This window comes from Ranitomeya variabilis, chromosome 7 (genome assembly GCF_051348905.1).
Source record: "Ranitomeya variabilis isolate aRanVar5 chromosome 7, aRanVar5.hap1, whole genome shotgun sequence".
NCBI lineage: Eukaryota > Metazoa > Chordata > Amphibia > Anura > Dendrobatidae > Ranitomeya > Ranitomeya variabilis.
In genome coordinates, this window is record NC_135238.1 from 150,870,120 (window position 1) to 150,891,587 (window position 21,468).

At 46.4% G+C, this 21,468-nt stretch overlaps 1 protein-coding gene across 3 annotated transcripts in view; it reads left to right on the top strand.

Moving 5' to 3' along the window:
* Positions 1-21,468, top strand: part of CFLAR (CASP8 and FADD like apoptosis regulator) — a 66,148-nt gene that overhangs the window by 25,378 nt on the left and 19,302 nt on the right. For all 3 annotated transcript variants that reach the window (XM_077272043.1, XM_077272044.1, XM_077272045.1), the window contains exons 5-8: positions 4,028-4,107; positions 5,113-5,143; positions 6,889-6,920; positions 18,829-18,930. In XM_077272043.1, the coding sequence (XP_077128158.1) occupies positions 4,028-4,107; positions 5,113-5,143; positions 6,889-6,920; positions 18,829-18,930 (245 nt within the window). The remainder of the gene's footprint in view (positions 1-4,027; positions 4,108-5,112; positions 5,144-6,888; positions 6,921-18,828; positions 18,931-21,468) is intronic.

Below are 21,468 nucleotides of genomic sequence, written 5' to 3' on the forward strand. Positions count from 1 at the left end.
GGAAGCTACTAGTAACCAATGAACCGGGAGAAAAGTCCTGGATGAAGAAGGAGCTCAGAGACTATCGTCTGAAAGTCTGCTTGACTCGCTGGAAACTAACGGAGCGAAGGAAACTGCTTCCATTGTCGTCTCCATTTTTTCCTCAGAACCCTCCGAGCAAATCGAATGAAATGAGGGGATGAGTGAGCAAGTGCGCGAGCTCCCTGTTGAAGGACCATGACCTTGTCTGGAGGGAGATATACCACCCTTCTGGAAGAGTACCGGATCATCCTCAAAAAGGATATCTGCTGGGATGGAAATGAGAAGTTGTCTAAGTCTAGCCACCAGCTCAGGTGAGAGGGTATCGCAAGTGATATAGACGACTTAGCGTAGTCCTGCAAGGGCAGGTAAACAGTCGGCCAAACAGGGAGGACGACCACGCCTCTAGGTGCAAGAGGAACATGACAGCCGCCATGACCCTTGCGAACACTCTGGGTGCGGTAGCAAGGCCGAAGGACAAGGTCGTGACTTAAATGCTGTTCACGAATGGAAAAGCGACGGAATTTGTGAAGAGGGTAAGCATCCCGAATGTCGATGGATGCCAGAAACTGCACCTTTTTCTGTTGAAGTAATGGCTGAGCGGAGGAACTCCATTCGAAGAAGAAGAACCTTGTGAAAGGTTGTTAGAAGTTTGAGGTCCGGGATCGGTCCTACTTCTCGTTCCCCTTTTAGGAACCAAGATCCCTTAGATCTAGACTGTCCCGGACAACCCTTTCACTGTTGGTCGGGGCTGTAGGAACGTACGATCCTTCGTTAGTCTCCCGCTCAAAAGATTTGATTGACCAGCTGTACTGTCTTCAGGAAAGGGTTACTGGTGTGAATCAAAGTAGTTAAGGTCTCCAGGCAAGAGACCGTTGCTCTAGCAATCCATGTGGCGGCTAGGGAGGGTAGAGGGCTGGACCCGTAGCTGCAAAACGGAACAAACCAGATTTGCTATTTGACAGATCGTGGCATTTTTAATTGATGACACATCGGGCAGGGATACTGGTAGGTAAACCACAGGAGATTGTACACGGTTAATCTGCCAAGTGGCAGAATGCGCGGCTGCTTCCAGCAGGTCATTGCAGAGTTAAAAATTAGGAACCCTCGATCCACCATCCTCTTAACAGGGAAGTGGAGAGGGAACATCCACCTTCTTGCATCTTCTGTTAAATAGTGGTGATGCAGAGCGGGGTGCTCAGACGCCCGAAAAGGGTGCCTCTGTACATCCACAGAGTTCAGGTCTCCGGGTGGACCGGACAGGTTGTCTGGCGTTAGGCCTGGATGCAGAAGAGGATACCTGGAGGCGACACTCCGTGTGCCCGTCTGTTGATGGTGTGGGGAGATCGGCCCCTTTGAAGGGCCTGTCGCCCTTAAAAATCAGACCAGGCATGGAGCCCCACGTAGAGGCTTCTGTCCAGTGAATCGCATATCCGGACTGGATGACAAATGCTCTACGAGGGAGTTTAGTCACCGTATGAGGGACACTGTAGTCTAGAGCAGGACCGGAGTCCTCGTCAATGTACAGAGATTGGATGATGATATAAATAGGCGAGTCATCCTTTACTGAAACTCTGGCAAGTCCAGGTCCATGGCAATATCCGATCCGTGTTCAGAGTCTTGTTGTCAGCAAATCCTTGGAGAGAGATCATGAAATGAGAACTTCCGTTTTGTAGATGCCTGTACGTTTCTGGAATACTCGCGGCCCCTGCTAGCCGACGGATCCCATGTAGGAGAGGGACCATGTATATCGGTCCTGCGAGCACTCCGAGCCACGGAGGGATTCAATTTCTTGGTCAGAAACACCATGGGTTGCGGCAGTGACGAAGTCCACTGAGGGAACTAGTTACACTGGGATAAACTGGGATCAGCGGCAGAGGGCTCCTCATTTATGACCAGCTTCGGATTGGTCATTGCCTTTAAGACCAGGGAATACTGGTCATGTGCCTTTTAGACCAGGGAATACTGGTCGTGTGCCTTTAAGACCGGGAATTCTGGTCATGTGCCTTTAAGACCAGGGAATACTGGTCATGTGCCTTTAAGACCAGGGAGTACTGGTCATGTGCCTTTAAGACCAGGGAGTACTGGTCATGTGCTTTTAAGACCAGGAATACTGGTCATGTGACTTTAAGACCAGGGAATACTAGTCACGCGCCTTTAAGACCAGGGAATACTGGTCACGTGCCTTTAAGACCAGGAATACTGGTCATGTGCCTTTAAGACCAGGGAATACTGGTCACGTGCCTTTAAGACCAGGAATACTGGTCATGCGGGTTTAGGTCAAATCTCGCAGCGAGCGAGAAGCGCCAATTCAGGGGGCGGAGCCACAGGCACGACGTGGGCGGAGCCTCGAGACTTCCATGAATAGGCCCAAGCCGGGGCCTAAATTTCTGCAGCCGGCGCCAGCATAGAAGTGAGGTTGCTCGAGAAAATTGAGCACTTCCGTGCCAGGCGAAAAGCGCCAGGAAAAAAGGCAGAGCTGCCTTAGGGCGCCACAGTGCGCTTCCGGGGTGCGGCCTACACATCGGCCGAAGCCGGGGGGCTAAATTTTGTAGCCGGCTGGAGCGTTACCTCAGGGAGGTGGGCCACAGGGAAGCCTGAGACTGCCTGTGAATATCCCGCTGCAGAAGCCCATCGCTGGCAGGATCCACTCACCAACGGTGCGCGTCCCGGCATGGAGCCGCCGCGGATGTCGGGTATTGCAGCGTGGACGGTGCAGGGATAGAGGGATAAACCTCAATCCATCATCCCCTTTTGTTAGGGAGGTGGAGAGGAACCGTCCGCCTCCTTGTGCCATCCGCTTTCACAGTGGTGGGACAGTGGGGGCTGCTCGGACGCCATAGAGAGGGGCCTCTGTACATCCACGGAGTTCAGCCCTCGGGTGGACAGGGCCAGTTGTCCGGCATCGGGACCGCGAAGGCACCGTCGCCCCTGAAGTGAGCTGGGCGGGGCTCCGGCGGTTGGCGGGGATTTCAACTGCGGCCTAGTCCGGCTGAAAAAGCCGGGGACTAAATTTATGGAGCCTGCCGGTGGAGTGCGTCGGCGGGCCGCGACGTAGCGCCGAATGATTGCCGCTGGCGTACCGGCCAGCGGCACCTCTCCCCAGGGACCAGGACCGCACCTTCCACGCAGGCAGCGTGAGGAAGGAAACTACTCACCACCACCGAGCAGAGATGCAGCCTCTATTGCGAGGGAATAAGCTCAATCGATCCTCCCTTGGCCGGGGGATGGAGAGTCTCTGTCCATCTTCATATGTGCCTGCCGCAGGGGACTTATGGCTGTGCCTGCCGCAGGGGACTTACGGCTACTGTGGGGACTACATGACGCCAACAGGTGAGGGCTTAATTGCGGAGGAGCCCGGGAGATGCACATAAGAGGTATACTCTATGTGCTCGCCATCTTACAGGGGGGAGATCGGGACCGTATAGGAACCGTCGCCCTAGCGTAGATTAGGCGTGCCCCAGTCGTCGCAGGAAAGGTACGGGGAGGTATACTCGCCGTGCTTGCCTGTTGATGGTTCGGGGGAGAGCGGACCCTAGAAAGGAATCCGTCGCCCCCTTCACTCCGTTAATTAAAAAATAAAAATTTACAGAAAATAAAAATAAAAAATGTTGGGGTCTGAAAACAGACCCAAGTGCCTCCTACAGACACTAAGCAAGAACTGGTTAGCTGGGAGCCAGCAGGAGGGTGTATACTGCAGGGGAGGAGCTAACTTTCTTTGTATCACTTAGTGTCCTCCTAGTGGCAAGCAGCATAACACCCACGGTCTGTGTCCCCCAATGAGGCGTAGGAGAAAATGTAGATTTCTCTGGGATAAGACATCAGATTGCAGATATCAAAGTATCATTTTATTCAGCTCATGTGACCTGCATGCCCATATAGACTGATTAGGAGGGTTGATCCTATTAACAAATTCCCTTTAAATCTTTGACGTGCTAGTGATGATGTAAATGAAGTTAAAATCTTTATTAATTGCAGTTTTATTTATTGATTCATTGCTATGTTCTAGATAATGGTGTCTGCGTTGGTGGTCCTTACGTCAATGCCCTTCCAGTATCTGCCTCTTTTCTTAGAAAAAACAGACCTGCGGTAAGTCTTCCAGCATTGCTCAAGAAACATTTCTTGGTGGTTAGTCAAAGCCACGATATTTTTTATTTTTCTTCATTTTTTTACCCTGCTTTACCAACAGTTTTTGATTGCCTACATATTTGCTCTATATTCCTAATTAATAATAATATTTTCTGTTTATTCGTTTGGGAATCTTCCTTTGTTTATAAGTCTTTCCAGTGCTTTTGGAAGAAATTGAATCATTTCTTATTTTTATTATAAAATCTTTTCAGTTTCCTTTAATTTAGCTAACATTTTGATTACTATTCGCATGGTAAAAAAACTTCTGATGATCATCTGCGTTGAAAAAGTTTCAGCGCATTGATTTTTGCAAATAAAAGAACAGTTTTTGCTTGTAGGATTTCCAAATAGTGCTTAGAAGCTGAAATAGCAAAAAATGTGCCGTTCTACCAAACAGCAAGCTGAAAAACAAAAGAAAAGAAAAATGTTAATATCTCAAGAATGGCTGAAAATGTTAATAAGTAACATACTACAAAAGTGTTAGTGCTAGTAAAAGCAATCTGAAAATAAGAATTTATGAAGATTGGTATGTTTTATTAAGAGAGTAGTCAGTAAGCTACTAAGTGATATTGGACAGTGCAAGTTACCAGCATGTTTAGACCTTGCCTGCTATGACCCTGGTTTCATAAAACCCACTGTTTCTTGGCTGCAATTTGTTTAAAAAAACAAACAAACTGTCCTTTACTTGCTCTCTCCAGAGAGAGAGAGAATTTGATTTTTTTTCTTTTCTTAGCAGTTCAGGTATCCATTATTTTCAATGTGGTTTGGGTTCTGGGGGAAGTTCGGATACTGTTCTGGTACCCAAACTGAACTTTCTAAAAAGTTTGGGTAAGGAGCCAGAACCCGTACTTCCACTGGTCCACTCATCCTTATTCATAATGAATGCAGCACACATTCCTTTGATATATCTTTTTATTTTATCTCATTATCAAACATGTTTCATTCCCGTTCTTTTTTTCACTTTAGAATTCACAATTAGCAGCCAGCAGCATAAAAGGTGAGATTTTCCTGTTTATAATCCTTCATATATTGGTATTAAAATGTGGAATCTCTAATGTTTAATTAACAATATTGAATTTACCTGGGCATTATTGACAAGGTGCAAAGGAAATGACTCTTCAGTGTCGAAATACCATGCAAATGATGGCTGTATTACACATCTGCCTCTAGCAGAATCTTCCTTTAACAGTGGCAACCAGAGCTATAACGGCAACCCAACATAGTCACATTTTAGGACAGGCTGCAGTCTGAAGAAACACAGCTGCTGAGACATGAGTCTCAACTGACAGAGGACTTGTATGGTAGGCAAAACTTACGGTACCTCTGAACCGAGGAAATGCATGTGACAAGAGAAATATGTCTTCTTCTTGACTGAATAACTGCACATGGAGATCTGAGGCTGGAGAAATAATCCTTTGTGCTCAGTCAGCCAAGGAGAAGATTTATTTCTTGTGATGTTAGAGCCCTTCTGCTTGGCTCACAGAGGTGTGTGTGCTTATGATAGAACTGCTCTGTTAGTTGAGGCATAGGCCTCAGAATCTGTTTCTTCAGAGTGCAGCCCATCCTGACACGTGACTATGATGGGCTTCGTTTGAATAACATGACTGGGGCCATTTTTTTTAATGCTTGGAGATCCCCCTTGAGACGTTAAGACACACATTTACATTAGAACGAATCTGTCAAACCCACTGATTGCTGCAGAATTGGCTGACAATCTTATGTGTCTGGGGGCCTGTAATGGGCATGTTGAGATTTCTTGATTCCTTGTTCTCAAGAGAATTTAGTGAATTTAGTGGTTCAACGGCATCTTACTCCACTCTTCTTATTGAAATCAGTTACACACTTGCCTGATCTGAACCTGCATTTGTAAAGGAGAGGGAGGCCGTCATAAGGCACCTGAAGTCACAAGCTCTTGATGAACATAAACATAAACCATTTTTGTTTGATTTTTCTTTTTTTACTAAATGTTAATTTAGTATGATTGGGGTTTGACTAGTGGGACTACCACTATTAAATGGGTTTTCCACTATAAAACATATGTGCCCAAATTCTTGTATCAATCTAAAATAACAAACAAATAGTACTCACACTCCCAGGGTCTCTCTATCACTGACCTGGTATTTGTTTTCTGCCTGCAGAGGTGATGTTGCAACTTCAGCACACATCACTGCTGCTCATGTTTGTTATTTTAGAAGTATACAAGTATTTTGGCACGCTTAATGTATGAACATACAAATGTGTATAACAAGCTTAAATGTGTAGTACTATCATATTGTAACCCAGAGTTATCATTTGGGAATACTACACATTTTTTTATCACTGTTTTGCCTCATCTAATACAGAAAAGTGCTAATTATGGCACAACCTTTTTTACCAAGTGAGGCATACAGCCGTGAGTAGTGAGAATGTTCACTGATACCGGTAAACATAGCAGTTACTGCTGTACACCGGAGAATTATTCAACAAAAATCCCACTTGTTTTGCCTCTAATTGCTGTGGCTTTTGTAGTTTGATTTTCGGATATGTGGCTTGGACTACTGAAGCACATTAAAGCTATGCACTTCAGCTGTCCAAGTTATGCTCCCATATTATAAAACTGCAGCAATTTGCAGTAAACTTGTAACTATTGGTTGTGTGACATAAAGCGCTACATGTGCAGATATCCTAATTGTTAACTATAACGCCGAATTTTACTTGCGTGATTAAAATGCTGATTGTTTTTCCTCTTCATACTCAATGTAGATGCAACTCCTGTACAAGAAACCATGTTACAGGTAATTGTTTAGTCAACATCCATTTTTATAGAGTTTGAAATTGTGGAGGGGTGGAAGAACTGTCACAGTCATAAGTTTGGTAATTGTCCTAGGGTTACTGTATTATTAACAAGGGTAGCCACTTATAAGCTATATTTAGCATATGCCTTGGCTGCTATCTATGAGGTTATTAATGGTTGTCTGAGGATAGTTCTGCCATGCAGAATGCACTTAAGCAAATCATCAAGAGCCCCTGCTGGCAGTGCCCTTTGCAATTGCCAACCAATGACATCCAAGATGTGCTCGATGGGAGACAAGCCCGGTGAGACTGCAGGCCATGATATCACGTTTAGGTCATGCAGTCTGCCCACAGTAGCTGAAGCAACATTTGACCTGGTGTTGCCAAGTTGAAAAACACTTCCTTAGACATTTTGGACACCTGGCCTTTCCAATCGTTCCACAATCAAATCAATGTAATCCTGAACTTTTAGTGTCCCTGGAATGAAGACTAGAGGGATCCAGCTACACTATGCCACACCATAATTCCAGGAGTAGGACTAGTGTGACTCTCTCATGAATGCCTCTATTTGGTATTGCCCCTTTGTTTCCAGACCAATCTCCAGCTATAATTTTGCTTCCAAGAAAAAAATAGGACTTGTTGCTGAAGAGAATAGACCGTCATTCCAGCTTCCATTCTTGTCTTGCTTTGTACCATGAAAGCCTTTGAGAACAGTGGTGTGAGGTCAATGTGGAAGGTTTTACGAAGGAATCTCACCCTTGCCCTACTCCCAGAAGTATGGTATGGGATGGCATAACGTACGTTGGCTGGACTGTGCTTGTCTCCATTCCAGGTACACGAACAAATCAAAGTTACATTGATTTGGTCATGGAACCAGTGGTACGGCCATTTCTCCAAACTCTCCCAGGAGCTGTTTCCAGCACGACAAAGCCAGGCCATATGCTGCTCGTGCTACAGTGAGCATCCTGCGTGGCCTAATCGTGCTATCCTGACCTGCAGCGTCTCTGGACTTGTCTCTCATCGCACACATTTGGTAAGTCATTAGTCAGCAATTGTAACGAGAGCTATGATTTGTGTGCCCAAACGGATTCAGCGTGGCAGAACATTCCTGAGACAACTATGAATAATCTCATTGATAGCTGCCAAGGTGTATTATAAGTGCGGGGATTTCTGTGCTTGGCACTCATACTCGAAACTGAATTAAACAAGATTTGTTTATTTTTATTTTGTCTTCATTTTTCATTATTTGCATATCATTAGCATGTCTAATCCATCCTGTGATTTCAATCATTCCCTGACCTTTCCTTGGTGTTGCAATTTCAGTGCTGAGGAGTGTAGATTGTGTGTGGGAACAATCTGTAATAATTGTAAAAGTTTGTAGCTGTTCCCCTAATTTCAAAATTGGACTTTTTTTTATTATTATTTATTATTATTATTATTATTATTATTATATATTTATGTTGCACCATTAATTCCATGGTGCTGAGCATGAGAAGGGGTTACATACAAATTACAGATATCACTTTTGGAGCCTTTAGGCTGTGGCCACGGTGAGTTTTTGATGTTGTGTATTTTCACTGCTTCAAAACCGCAGAGTCTTCCAGTCCCAGCAAAGTGGATTGGATTTATAGAAATCTCCTGCCCACTGTGCTTCTCTTTAACTCCGTGTAAACTGACCTGCGGTGCGTGTTTCAGATCCGCAACATGTCAGTTTCTCTTGCGGGTATTCTGAGTTTTATGTGCCCATATTTGCCCATAGAATTGCAGTAGGTGCCGAAAATTAACTTCGACAAAGTTTTGTCAAAGCCAAATACCAGGAAATATCTAAAACAAAGTTTTATTTAAAGAATGACATACCAAAAAAGGGACAAAAACCGCAGCATTAGAAACACGGTAAAAAACAGACTAAAAAACGCAATGAAAAATACGCAAGTAACCTAATTTACATAATAGGTGCAGAAATTCTGCAACATCAAAAAGCTAATTGTGGGAACTTAGAATTAGGCTATGTTCATACTTTTCGGTTTTGCTGCTTTTACCACAGGCAAAACCTGCTCTCTTGACAGTAAAGAAGCTGCTTACAAAAAGTAGGTTTTGCTGCATTTTTACTGTTTTTTTTTTGTTGCGTTTTTATTGTCTCTAGAGCATGTTGATAAATCTTAGTGCCCCAAAAAATCATGATGCAACTTCCTTAAGGTTTTTGCACCAAAAACTGATACCTGCGTTTTTGCTGTGATTTCGCACTTACCATTTACTTTCTATAAGTGAAAAAACGCTGAAAGAAGTGACATGCTGCAATTTGCAAAAACACAGCAGTTTTCTAAGGCTAAGTTCACACTAGGTGTGTTTGCTGCTTTACTCTGTCGCCTCATTGGGGGACACAGGACCATGGGTGTTATGCTGCTGTCCACTAGGAGGCGACACTATGCACAATCTGAAAAAGATTAACTGTGGCTCCTCCTGTGCAGTATACACCCCTGGACGGCATCAGCCTTCTCCAGTTTTTGCTTAGTGTCGCAAAGGAGGCACACCTAAAGATTTTTACTACGTTTTACTCCGTTTCCCGTTTTCCGACGGGATTACAGATGAAGAAAAGAGGGTCTCCTGTGAGACCCCCGGCATGGCTCCTTCCTCGGCCCCCTATTATGGGGTGCCCAGTTGAAGTTGAGATGGCTATTCCCCATGCTGCTCCTTCCCCAACCTCTCGGGTGTTGGTTCGAAGTCGAGACCCCCCTCCTTCCCCAATTCCTTTTGGTTTCTGGGTTGAGGTCGAGGCGAGGATAAAGGCCCCTGAAGGTGTGTGACAAAGCACCCTCCCTATCCCCCTCTGGGGGTATTAGGTTGAGACACCTCAGGTAAGGCCTGTACAGGCAGCATCCTACAGCTCCCAGCAATGGGCCAGCACACTGCGCCTGCATCCAGGGACCCCAGCCCAGCTGCGGGCTCCTGTTGGGGCCGGGGGGAGTGCAGGCAGGCATGGCACATACAGACACAGGGTTCCCTGCGTCCCTGTCTCTGCGGCAGCACCAGCTCTATACTGCCTCAGGGGGACCCCAGCCGGGCTCCCCCTTCCGCTTATAGCCCCACCGCCATCCTGCCTTCAAATTCGGAGGGGTCCGGTTCAGATCCGACCCCCTCCCGGACTTTCGCGCCGGCCTGGAGCCCTTCTGGGCCTCAGGCATCTAATTTAGGCCCCGGCTTCGGCCTAGCTGAAGCAGCAGCCTCCTCTCCGCCCCCCGGCCCGCCCCCCGGATGACAAATATGACACTCTACAGTGTCATACAAGGGGCGGATCGAGACAGAAAGGGCGGGTTTTTTATAGCCTTGCCGCCTTTTTCCAGCTCTCTGCCCCCTTCTCCTCCTCTCTCTTCTGTCTCTGCAGCCATTTTCGGCTGCAGATTAACCCTGCATCTCCCGGTCCTTCAGGACCAGGCAGCCAGTCTCCGGGGGGCACAGGACTGTGGATTTTCGGCGCTGGACCTAGGGGTACACTGGTGGGGTAAGATCACAGCTGGGTTATCTTTACTCAGCTGTGAATCCATATTACCTATAAGGCTCCCCTGTAGGTTCTCTACCCCTGTAAGGTCCATCTGCTGGCAGCACTTCTGCACTCTGTGCACTATGCCGGGCTCAAGGTCTAAGAGAACCAGGCAGAACTGCTATTATGCATTCTGCACAGCCTGCGGGACCGCTCTCCCCAGTAGTAGCACGTACCCGCATTGTCAGAACTGTATACAAACTACTGTGTCACAGCCTCAAGAAGCCCCTGCCAATGCCTCGGTGTCTAATGCCACGCCGGAATGGGCTACTCAGTTATCGCAATCTATGACGCAGTCTATAGATAACCTAACTTCCACATTGCTTCAGGCTCTGCAGGGTCATGCCCCGGCTATGACCGTTACCCAACAACGGGAGAGCTTGACTCAGGAACAAGATGACCCTGGCACATCCACGTCTAGGTCAGGACGCAAGCGGATCCATAGATCAAGTCCATCTGCGTCATCCCATAGCACACGGTCATCCCCCTCTAGGGAGAGACACCGTTGCTCCAGGTCATCTAGACCGTCCCATTCCAGGGACAGACAATGCAGATCTCCGCAATCCCCAACCAGAGAAGGCCTCCTCCCCAGCTCACCTAGCAGGGGACGCCTCAGTGATACACAGGATTCGGAAGGCATCTGCGACTCTGACTCAGACAGAGAAACTGAGGGGTCCCTGATCCCAATCCCTCCTAGCAATACAGCGCTAGTTGAGGACATAATATCGTCCATCCATCGGGTGCTGGACATTTCTGATCCGCCACCAGAGGCCCCAGAACATCAGATTTCCTTTGAAGGACCTCTGAAGCCGCCTAAGGTTTTTTCTAACCACCCAGAGTTTAAGGCGATCCTTAAAAAACAGCTCTCACAGCCTGAGAAAAAATTCGCTAATCGCAAATATCTGGAGGCGAGGTACCCCTTCCCACAGAAGGACACCAAGGAATGGACAGATCCACCTGAAGTGGATCCCCCAGTCTCCAGGCTAGCAGCACAGACCCTCCTTTCACTGCCAGATAGCTCAACCCTAAGGGACGCAGCAGACCGGCAGGTAGAACGCATGGCTCGTTCAATTTTCGAGGCAGCAGGGGCATCCCTGGCTCCCGCGTTCGCCTCAGTTTGGGCTGCCAAGGCCATCCTGGCCTGGGCAAAGAATTTACAAGCCTTCCAAGCATCCGCTCCTGAACTGTCGGACCAAGCGGTTCAAATTGCTGTTGTAGCAGATTACATGCTCCATGCAGCTCTGGATTCAGCAAGGGGAGTCGCGGGGATAGCATCAAACGCCATCACGATTCGGCGTATCCTCTGGCTGCGGGAATGGAAAGCGGACGCAGCCTCAAAGAAGTCCCTCACGCACCTCCCCTACCTCAGTGGGAGACTTTTCGGTGAACAGTTGGACACTATGATATCCAACGCCACAGGGGGTAAGAGTACTTCTCTTCCCCAACTGAAACCTAAACGCACTTACAAGAAGCGTAACCAAACTCGATTCCGATCCTTTCGGAATTCCTCCGGCTGGTCCGTCTCGCGTCCAGTACAAAATCGTAACCGTTCCCCACGCAGGGACAACTCACGATCGACGCAAAGGTCGGACAAGACCTGGCAGTCAAAAGCAGGCCAGTCTAAGCCCAGAGGAGGAAAATCTCAGACCTTCTCCTCCTCATGACTCACGGACTCCGGAAGACACCACACCAGTAGGCGGCCGACTTTTGCTCTTTCATCAAGTCTGGCTGCCTATTACAGAAGACAGGTGGGTCACGGAACTAGTGTCTTCCGGATACAAAATAGACTTCACCTCCAACCCACCGGACCGGTTCTTCCTCTCTGTCCCCCCAAAACCGCCAGCCAAGGCTCGAGCCTATCACCAAGCGGTCTCCTCGCTTTGTCAATCAGGAGTCATAGTACCGGTACCCACGACCGACCGCTTCCGAGGGTTCTACTCCAATCTGTTCGTAGTTCCCAAGAAAGGAGGCAGTGTACGGCCCATACTAGACCTAAAACAGCTCAACAACTATGTACGGGTCCGTCATTTCCGCATGGAGTCCCTTCGGTCCATCATTGCGTCCATGGAGAAGGGAGAATATCTCGCCTCCATAGACATACAAGACGCATACCTGCATATACCTATTGCACCTGCCCATCAGAGGTTTTTTCTCAGGTTCGCAATAGGCCAGGACCACTACCAATTCGTGGCTCTCCCCTTTGGACTCGCCACGGCTCCCAGAGTGTTCACCAAGGTCATGGCAGCCACCATGGATGTCCTGCACTCCAGAGGCATAGTAGTCGTTCCATACCTGGACGATCTACTCATCAAGGCTCCCACCTTCAAGGACTGCGAGCTCAGCGTCTCAATCACAACCGATACTCTCAGTCGCATGGGCTGGTTAATCAACCTACAAAAGTCATCACCAACCCCGAGTCAGTCCCTGACCTTCCTGGGAATGTTATTCAACACCTCCAGGGGTCTAGTGCTCCTTCCCAAGGACAAGGCACTGGCTCTCCGACTAGCAGTTCGCACCCTCCTCCGCAAACCCCCTCGATCTCTCCGGTTTGCCATGAGAGTTCTCGGCAAGATGGCAGCGGCAATAGAAGCTGTCCCATTTGCCCAGTTTCACCTCAGACCTCTCCAACTAGCCATTCTCAAGTCCTGGGACAGGAATCCCTTTTCTCTCGACAGGGAGTTCCAGCTAACGTCGTCAACCAGGAGGTCCCTGCACTGGTGGCTCAAGCCAACCTCGCTAGCAAAGGGGAAATCCTTTCTCTCAGGTCAATGGAAGGTCCTGACCACCGACGCGAGCCTGACGGGTTGGGGTGCGGTGCACCTACACCACAGGGCACAGGGCAAGTGGTCCCCAGCGGAAGCGACCATGCCCATCAACATCCTGGAAATTCGTGCCATCCTACTGGCATTGAGGGCCTTCCATCACTTACTGGCAGCCTCTCACATCAGGATACAGTCGGACAATGCCACGGCTGTGGCATATGTGAATCATCAAGGGGGGACCCGCAGTACCCAGGCGATGCGGGAAGTGTCACATATCCTCCGCTGGGCGGAGGACACAGGGTCGGTTCTTTCGGCGGTCCACATTCCGGGTGTGGACAACTGGGAAGCAGACTTCCTCAGCCGACAAGGAATAGACCCGGGAGAGTGGTCTCTCCATCCCGAAATTTTTCAACAGATCTGTCTCCGCTGGGGGACCCCGGATGTGGACCTAATGGCATCCCATTTCAATGCCAAGGTCTCCAACTTCATTGCCAGAACACACGATCCGCGGTCGCTCGGAGCAGACGCTCTGGTTCAGGACTGGACCCAGTTCCAGCTTCTGTACATTTTTCCACCTCTCCCCCTGATATCCAGAGTGGTGAGGAAGATCAAACAAGAGGGAGTTCCAACCATCCTCATTGCACCAGACTGGCCCAGACGCACATGGTACGCCGACATCGTACAACTTACAGCAGACGCTCCTTGGCGTCTCCCCGACCGCCACGATCTTCTATCACAAGGGCCGTTCTACCACCAGAACTCAGGGGCTCTCAATTTGACGGCGTGGCCCTTGAGACCTGGGTTCTAACCCAGGCAGGGCTCTCGGCAGATGTCATTGGAACCATGATCAGAGCACGGAAACCAGCCTCTGCCAAGATTTATTACCGTACCTGGAAAGCTTTCACAATTTAAAGAAAAAAGCACATGCCAAAAACGGTTGGAACTCCACAAGAAGATTTTGTTTCAAAATTACAAAAGTTTATTTCCACATAGAGGTACTACACACAATTTAAAAACATTTAAAAATCGCACAGAGGAAAAACAGCTCCAATAGTCCAGAAGACAAATCTTGCAAATATTTGCCACATAATATAAATATTGCCTGGTTTAAAGAGATTTTTTTTGCACCAAATACGTTTATATATATCTCAATTGCTGCATAAAGTATTATTCAGAGAGTGTATATATACAGTTCTCATATATGGAACCCTTGGGTTAGCGATATTATATATACAAGAGGTACATGTCATACAAATCACAAATGGTATGGCAAGCTCATAAATTGTGACACTTATGCCCACAGAAAACGTGCTGTCTCTATATTTTCATGCATTAATAGTGCTTGGTCTGATATTAGGTCTACAAAGATGCTCACACCAATACCAATGACAGCACAGATCATAAAAATCAATGAGAAGGCATGCTTGCCAAACAAGATGACAGATACAGGCTAAATACTTCACCCTAATCAGTCCTCTATAGTCGCCCCCTGGTCCCTAAAGCAGCGGTGTAGCCAGGATAGGTTGGAGTACGGGACCCACGCGTTCCGACACACTCGGTGTCTTTTTCTGGAAAGCTTTCTTTACCTGGTGCGAATCTCGTGGCCAGATCCTTTATTCCATACCCAAAGTACTTGGTTTTCTCCAATCGGGTCTGGAGGCCAGGCTGTCCTTGGGCTCGCTTAAGAGCCAGGTGTCAGCCCTCTCAGTGCTTTTCCAAAGCGCATTGCTACCAAGCCGCAAGTAAGGACTTTCCTTCAGGGGGTTTCCCGATTGGTTCCCCCCTACAGACGACCACTAGAAACGTGGGACCTCAACCTGGTCCTGACAGCATTGCAGGAACCACCCTTCGAACCTCTTAAGGAGGTCCCGCTCCGCCTTCTTTCCCAGAAGGTGGTTTTCCTGGTGGCAATCACCTCGCTACGCAGGGTGTCTGAACTGACAGCACTCTCCTGCAGACGGCCTTTCCTGGCATTTCACCAGGACAAGGTAGTTCTTCGTACGGTCCCATCCTTCCTCCCAAAGGTTGTGTCCGACTTCCACCTCAATGAGGAAATTTCACTACCATCCCTTTGTCCGGTTCCGGTTCATAGAGTGGAGAAGGCTCTGCATACGCTTGACCTTGTCAGGGCTTTGCGTATATACGTGTCTAGGACTGCGTCCTTCCGGAGGTCTGATTCCCTTTTCCTCCTTCCGGAAGGCGGCCACAAGGGTATGCCAGCTTCCAAAGCTACTCTTGCCAGGTGGATCAAATCCACCATACAAGAGGCGTATCGCCTTAAGAATTCTCCTCTTCCAGCCGGTATTACGGCACACTCTACACGGGCGGTAGGGGCCTCCTGGGCCATTCGGCACCAGGCTTCGGCACAACAAGTGTGTAAGGCGGCCACTTGGACTAGCTTACACACGTTTACTAAACACTACAGGGTTCATACCCAGTCCTCAGCGGACGCGAGCCTGGGTAGACGTGTCCTGCAGGCGGCGGTGCCCTAAGTGTACGGGCCTGTCTGCACAATATTCGTCCATTGCTTCCCACCCAGGGACTGCTTTAGGACGTCCCATGGTCCTGTGTCCCCCAATGAGGCGACAGAGTAAAGGAGATTTTTGTGTACTCACCGTAAAATCTCTTTGTCTTAGCCTCTAATTGGGGGACACAGCTCCCACCCTGTTGCCCTTTCCGGGCTGTTGTAACTGTTGAGTTCTCATATTGTTTCTTGAGCTCGTACATAGTTGCCTTCTTACAGGCATAATTATGTTATTCATGTTATGTTCCTCCTACTGCTTTTGCACAAAACTGGAGAAGGCTGATGCCGTCCAGGGGTGTATACTGCACAGGAGGAGCCACAGTTAATCTTTTTCAGATTGTGCATAGTGTCGCCTCCTAGTGGACAGCAGCATAACACCCATGGTCCTGTGTCCCCCAATTAGAGGCTAAGAGAAAGAGATTTTACGGTGAGTACACAAAAATCTCCTTTTTTTAGCTGCATTTTACAGTCCCAGCTATGTCTATGATATATCAGAAAATCATGCACACAGCTTGTTTTTTTTCTCATCAGTATTTTGTGCTTTACATGTTTTTTTGGGTATTCGTAGAGCATGTCACTTCATTCAGCGTTTTTCACCCATTGACTTGAATGGATGGTGAAAAAATGCACCAAAAGCACAGGTATCATATTTTGCTGCATTTTTTTGTGCCAAAACCTGATTCTATGGAATAGGACTTTATTCAACACTAAACTTTATCAGCATGCACAAGAGACAAATCTACCATGCCAAAACTGCCGCAAAAAACGCACAAAAAGCATGGAAAACCTGCTTTCTTCTGCAGCTTCTTTCCTGCCAAGAGATCAGGTGTTTTGCTGCAGAAAAAAAACCCTGAAAAAACGCCTAGTGTGAACTTACCCTAATTCAGTCAGGAAAAAAACTAATGTGTATGCATGAGATTTCGGAAATCTCATAGCTTTTGCTGGTATTGTAAAACGCAGCTTAAAATGTCCATAAAAAGACACTGCAAAGACTCAAGGTGTGAACATAGCCTTAGGGATGTGTGTCAGACTGCGAACAGTCCTACATAGAGGCAGAAAACTGTGGGGTTGTTACGTTGCTTTACCAATGCAATGTCCCGCTTTTTGGATAGTTTCATCAGTCGTTAACTACCGTACTTGTGATATGTTGGAAGCTATGAAATAGTTAAAGTTCCAAGGCGGAAGAAAAGGGATGTGTGCCTGTGTGGGTGGATGAGATAACAAAACTGTGCTGTGTGCAAAGGGGAATTCCAAGTTGTATGAAGTCCAAGTTTCATTTCTGACTTCTGGGAGGACCTAACTAGGATAGAGAATAATTACCATGTTTTCCAGACTTGAAGTAATATTCTCCCTGTGTAGCATCTATCCTGAGCAGACAGAGCCGCATGTGATTATGTAGACCATCTTCCATTGACTATAGCCTAGCCTCCTGCTAAATGAAAATCAATTTGCACATGTGGGGCCATTACTACAGAATATATTCACAATAGCATGTACACCAAGAATTTTTCCAGCCCTAGTTCCTGATATAGCGGTCTTAACCCATGAGGGCTCTTTCAGATGTCCGTGATCATGGTTTCGATCTTGGATCACAATGCATGGACTGACCGTGCGGCTCCTGAACCGAGTGTGACAGCTTCACTGAAATATATCAAGGGTTGGGAGAGCCACTGTCAGTCCGTGCATTGCGATCAGACATCGCACCTGAATGCACGGACGTGGGAAAGAGCCCTAAGGACGGATTTCCAGGATGACCTGTGACGGGACCGTTTTCTTACTCCAGCAAAGCACTTGGTGAGTGCTCAGCTCAGTGATTACAGAGGACCTGTCACCAGATCAAAAGTGGCCAGTTTTTGCTCTAATATTTTCCTCTCTGACCTCCTGATTATTCAGGGTATTTTTTTTTTTAATATGCCTTATGGTTCTAGAGATATGGGCCTTTTAATTTAGTGCTGAATGTTACGGTCATTACCAAGGGTGGGTTATCACAGAGGAGCCCAAACGCAGCCAGAGAATCACGTAAGCGAGGCCAACATATGATGGATAACCAAAAAGCAAAATACTCAGGGGAGCAGCAGAAATAAAATAAGAACAAAATCTGGCCATGTCCTGCTTGGTGACAGGTCCTCTTAAGCTCGCAGTCAGGCGAGTCTAGAGTTTCACTGAAGACTATAAGGGTATGTTTCCACGGTCAGTATTGGCAGCGCTTTGGATGCAGCTCCGTCCAAAGTGCTGCCGGCGTTTGTACGCATGGTGATTCCACATGTGTTCACTGAACCGTGTGGAATCCACCGCACCTTATAAATTGGACTGTGATAAATAGACATGCTGCGGTCTAGAAAGACGCTCCACATGTCCGGTTACGCAGGGCCGCCGGAGGCATCCCTGCACGCATAGTGGAGATGGTATTTCATAAAATCCCATCCACTATGTTGTAGCATCTGGCCGCTGCGGATGTACACAGCGTCCAATCCGCAGTGTTTACTGACCGTGGAAACATACCCTAAGACACAAACACTTTTCAGCACGTTTTTTTCTTGTTAAAAATGCGTCTCACAGCCCAAGAAATATAGTAAATGTATTTTTGATTGTTATAAACACTCAATGTTATGCAGGGGATTTTTGTGTGACTGGTTGGGTTTTTATGTCTGTGTTTTTGTAGTTGCACATTATAATATTTTTCTTTTCATATTGCCGTGCAGCTGTGGTTTATGCTAGGAAAGAAACTGTGACACATCCTGATGGGCTAGAAAGGATTGTTTGATGTGTTTCATATTTACGTATAAGGAAAGTAATGCCCCCACACTTATTATTCAAATTACACTCGTCTCTCAGGTTAAAAACTAAAATTGTAATAAGTTTACAACATATAACTTTTTATTTAAAAAATAAATGAGAGAAAAGTGCATGTGATAAAGCTGTATGCATGGTTTTATTAAAGGCAAAGGATAAAGGTGGGAACTAGAGCCAGAGGTTTATGGCATAGAGTAAAAAGAAATCCCTACAGTCAGACACTTATAGATGTATTCAATTTAATTAAAGGAAACCTGAAGTGAGAATCATGCTCTTTATATGTGTATTTTTAGGCAGAGACCTGTCAGTCTAGGGGAGCAGGCCGGGGAGAAGCCTCCGGGGACCAGCCTTTGACTAGTCATCCGAGATGCACAGTTCCTGAACAGCTTTTCAAGGTATGTCTTCTCTGAAACACTGCAACATTTCAGTATAAGAGATAATCCGCTGCAATAAGGCAGCCAGTGTCTGATTCATGCTGCCCATGGTTCAGGCAACATGAATCTCTTATCAGATAATACAAGATGAAGCTTTTTTATTTTTAATACTTCTCTGTGGCAGCCTTATTGGAAACACACACTTCTAAAAGGGGTTGTCTGAAATTAATTTGGGAGCTTGGTTGGTCTCTACTTTCCCTGCTCCCCACATTCTGTCTTTACAATGCGTACTGACAGTGCGCTCATCACTTCTCATTACAGCCCGCGAGGGAGCACATTGTCATTGCGCATTGAAAAGGAATAATGCACAATTTAGGCAGTTTGTACTGATCATACGTCAGACTTGACAACCAATGCATGCGCAATACAGCAGGGACTAGCCCGGCCCCTGAAATGGACAGCACTGATTACACTTTGTTTGAAGGTGGGTCCAGACGCTGCCGAGGTAACCCCAAGCTCCTGATGTCGTCCTATTGGGTATCCCAGCATGCACTGGGAATTCTCACATGAGATGTCATCAATCCAGAAGTAGGTAAAAAAATAAAATAAAGCAGATAGATTAGAGAGGAAATGGCAAGGACTTTTTAATTTTATCTAGAAAAGCTGTTATATTATTACATTTAATAGATTGATTAGATTGATTTTAATCCTAAAAGTCTATGTTAGTTTTAGATCACCTCTTTAACTATATGGACAGCACAGCAAGGTTTAATGAATAGAAGTTAGGCCAGTATCAATCAAGTGTAATAAGGGTGCACTGCATTACTGCGTCTGTATTATATGTGCAAGATCCTAACAAGCTGAACTGAAAGCATCGCAGGACCCTAATATTCTGTTTAAGTCATTGAACACATAGTCTAGTCAGCACCTTCACCAGTAATGCACATATTTAAAATTGGTCTTAAAGGAAGTCTGTCACTATGTTTTTGCCACCTAATCTGAGAGCAGCATAATGTAATGAGAGAGACCCTGATTCCAGTGATGTGTCACTTACTGGGCAGATTGCTGTAGTTTAGATAAAATCACTGTTTTATAAGCAGGAGATTATCACTAGAGGACTGAAAAACCTGCTGCCAGGTAAGTCTCCATGCTGATCATCTCTGTACAACCCTGGTATCACCTCTAATTGTCAGCTTTCTGCCTATGCACAATGTACGCAGAAAGATGCCAGTCTGCGGTGTGGGCTTGGTTATACAGAGCTCAGCATTCAGAGAACTGCAGCAAATAAAAGTGATTTTATCAAAACTGCAGCAAGCAGACCAGTAAGTGACCCATCGCTACATGCTGCTCTCAGATAGGATAGCAAAAACCTGGTGATAAATTTCTTTTGATTTCCAGAAAAATTGTAATAAAAAAAGCTTAACCCCTTAACAACCTATTACATACCTATACGTCATAGGTCCCCTCCCCCCCCTTTGATGCGGTCTCTGGCGCTAAGCCCGCATCTTTTCACGTATATGACAGCTAATTTGATCACCCGTTATGTGCCCCAAACAACCGCAGGTGGAATTGCGATCCACCCACGGTTGCTAACATGTTAAATGCCGCTATCAATGACTGACAGCAGCATTTAACATACATGTGTAAGAAGCTCGTCCCTAACTCTGCCCATTGGCGCCCCATCACATGATTGCAGGGCACTGATGGGTTGGCATGACAGCCGGTGGTCTGCAGAAAACCCCAGTGCTTGTCAATACCGATCTGTTATGATCGCCGCCTCGTGGCCAGCGTTGATAGCAGATGATCATTTCTGCTACACATACCAGGCCTGAAGCCCTGCTATGTCTAGCAGAAGCGTTCGGATGATCGCAGCTTCAATTCTCCAATGGAGACTATTGAAACCAGTAAAAAGTGTAAAAAAAAGTTTTTAAATATATAAAAAAATGAAAACAATAAAAGTTCAAACACCCTCCTTTTGCCCAATTCAAAATAAAAATATAAAAATACACATATTTTGTATCACTGCGTTTAGAAACACCTGATCTATCAAAATATACAAATAATCCAATTAGTAAATGGCGTAACAAGATAAAAATTTAAAACGCTAATATTACGTTTTTTTGGTTGCAGCAAAGTTGCAATAAAATCAAATAACAGGCAATTAAAACATCGTATCTACCCCAAAAATGTATAGCTGAAAATGACAGCTTTTTACAAACTTTAGATTTTTTTCACCACTGAAGTAATAAAGAACCTATACATTGTTTGATATCTGCAAACTTGTAATGACCTGGAGAACCATAATGGCAGGTTAGTGTTTTAGCATTCAGTGAACATAGTAAAAAAAAAACAAAAATACAAAAAACAGTTGTGGGATTGCATTTTTTTGCAATTTCACCGCACTTGGAATTTTTTTCCTGTTTTCCAGGACACTATATGGTAAAACCAGTGGTGTCGTTCAAAAGTATAACTCGTCCCGCAAATAACAAGCCCTCACTGGGCCAATGGAAACGCAAAAATGGAAAATCCCAAGGTGGTGAAGGGGTTAAAACATGAAGG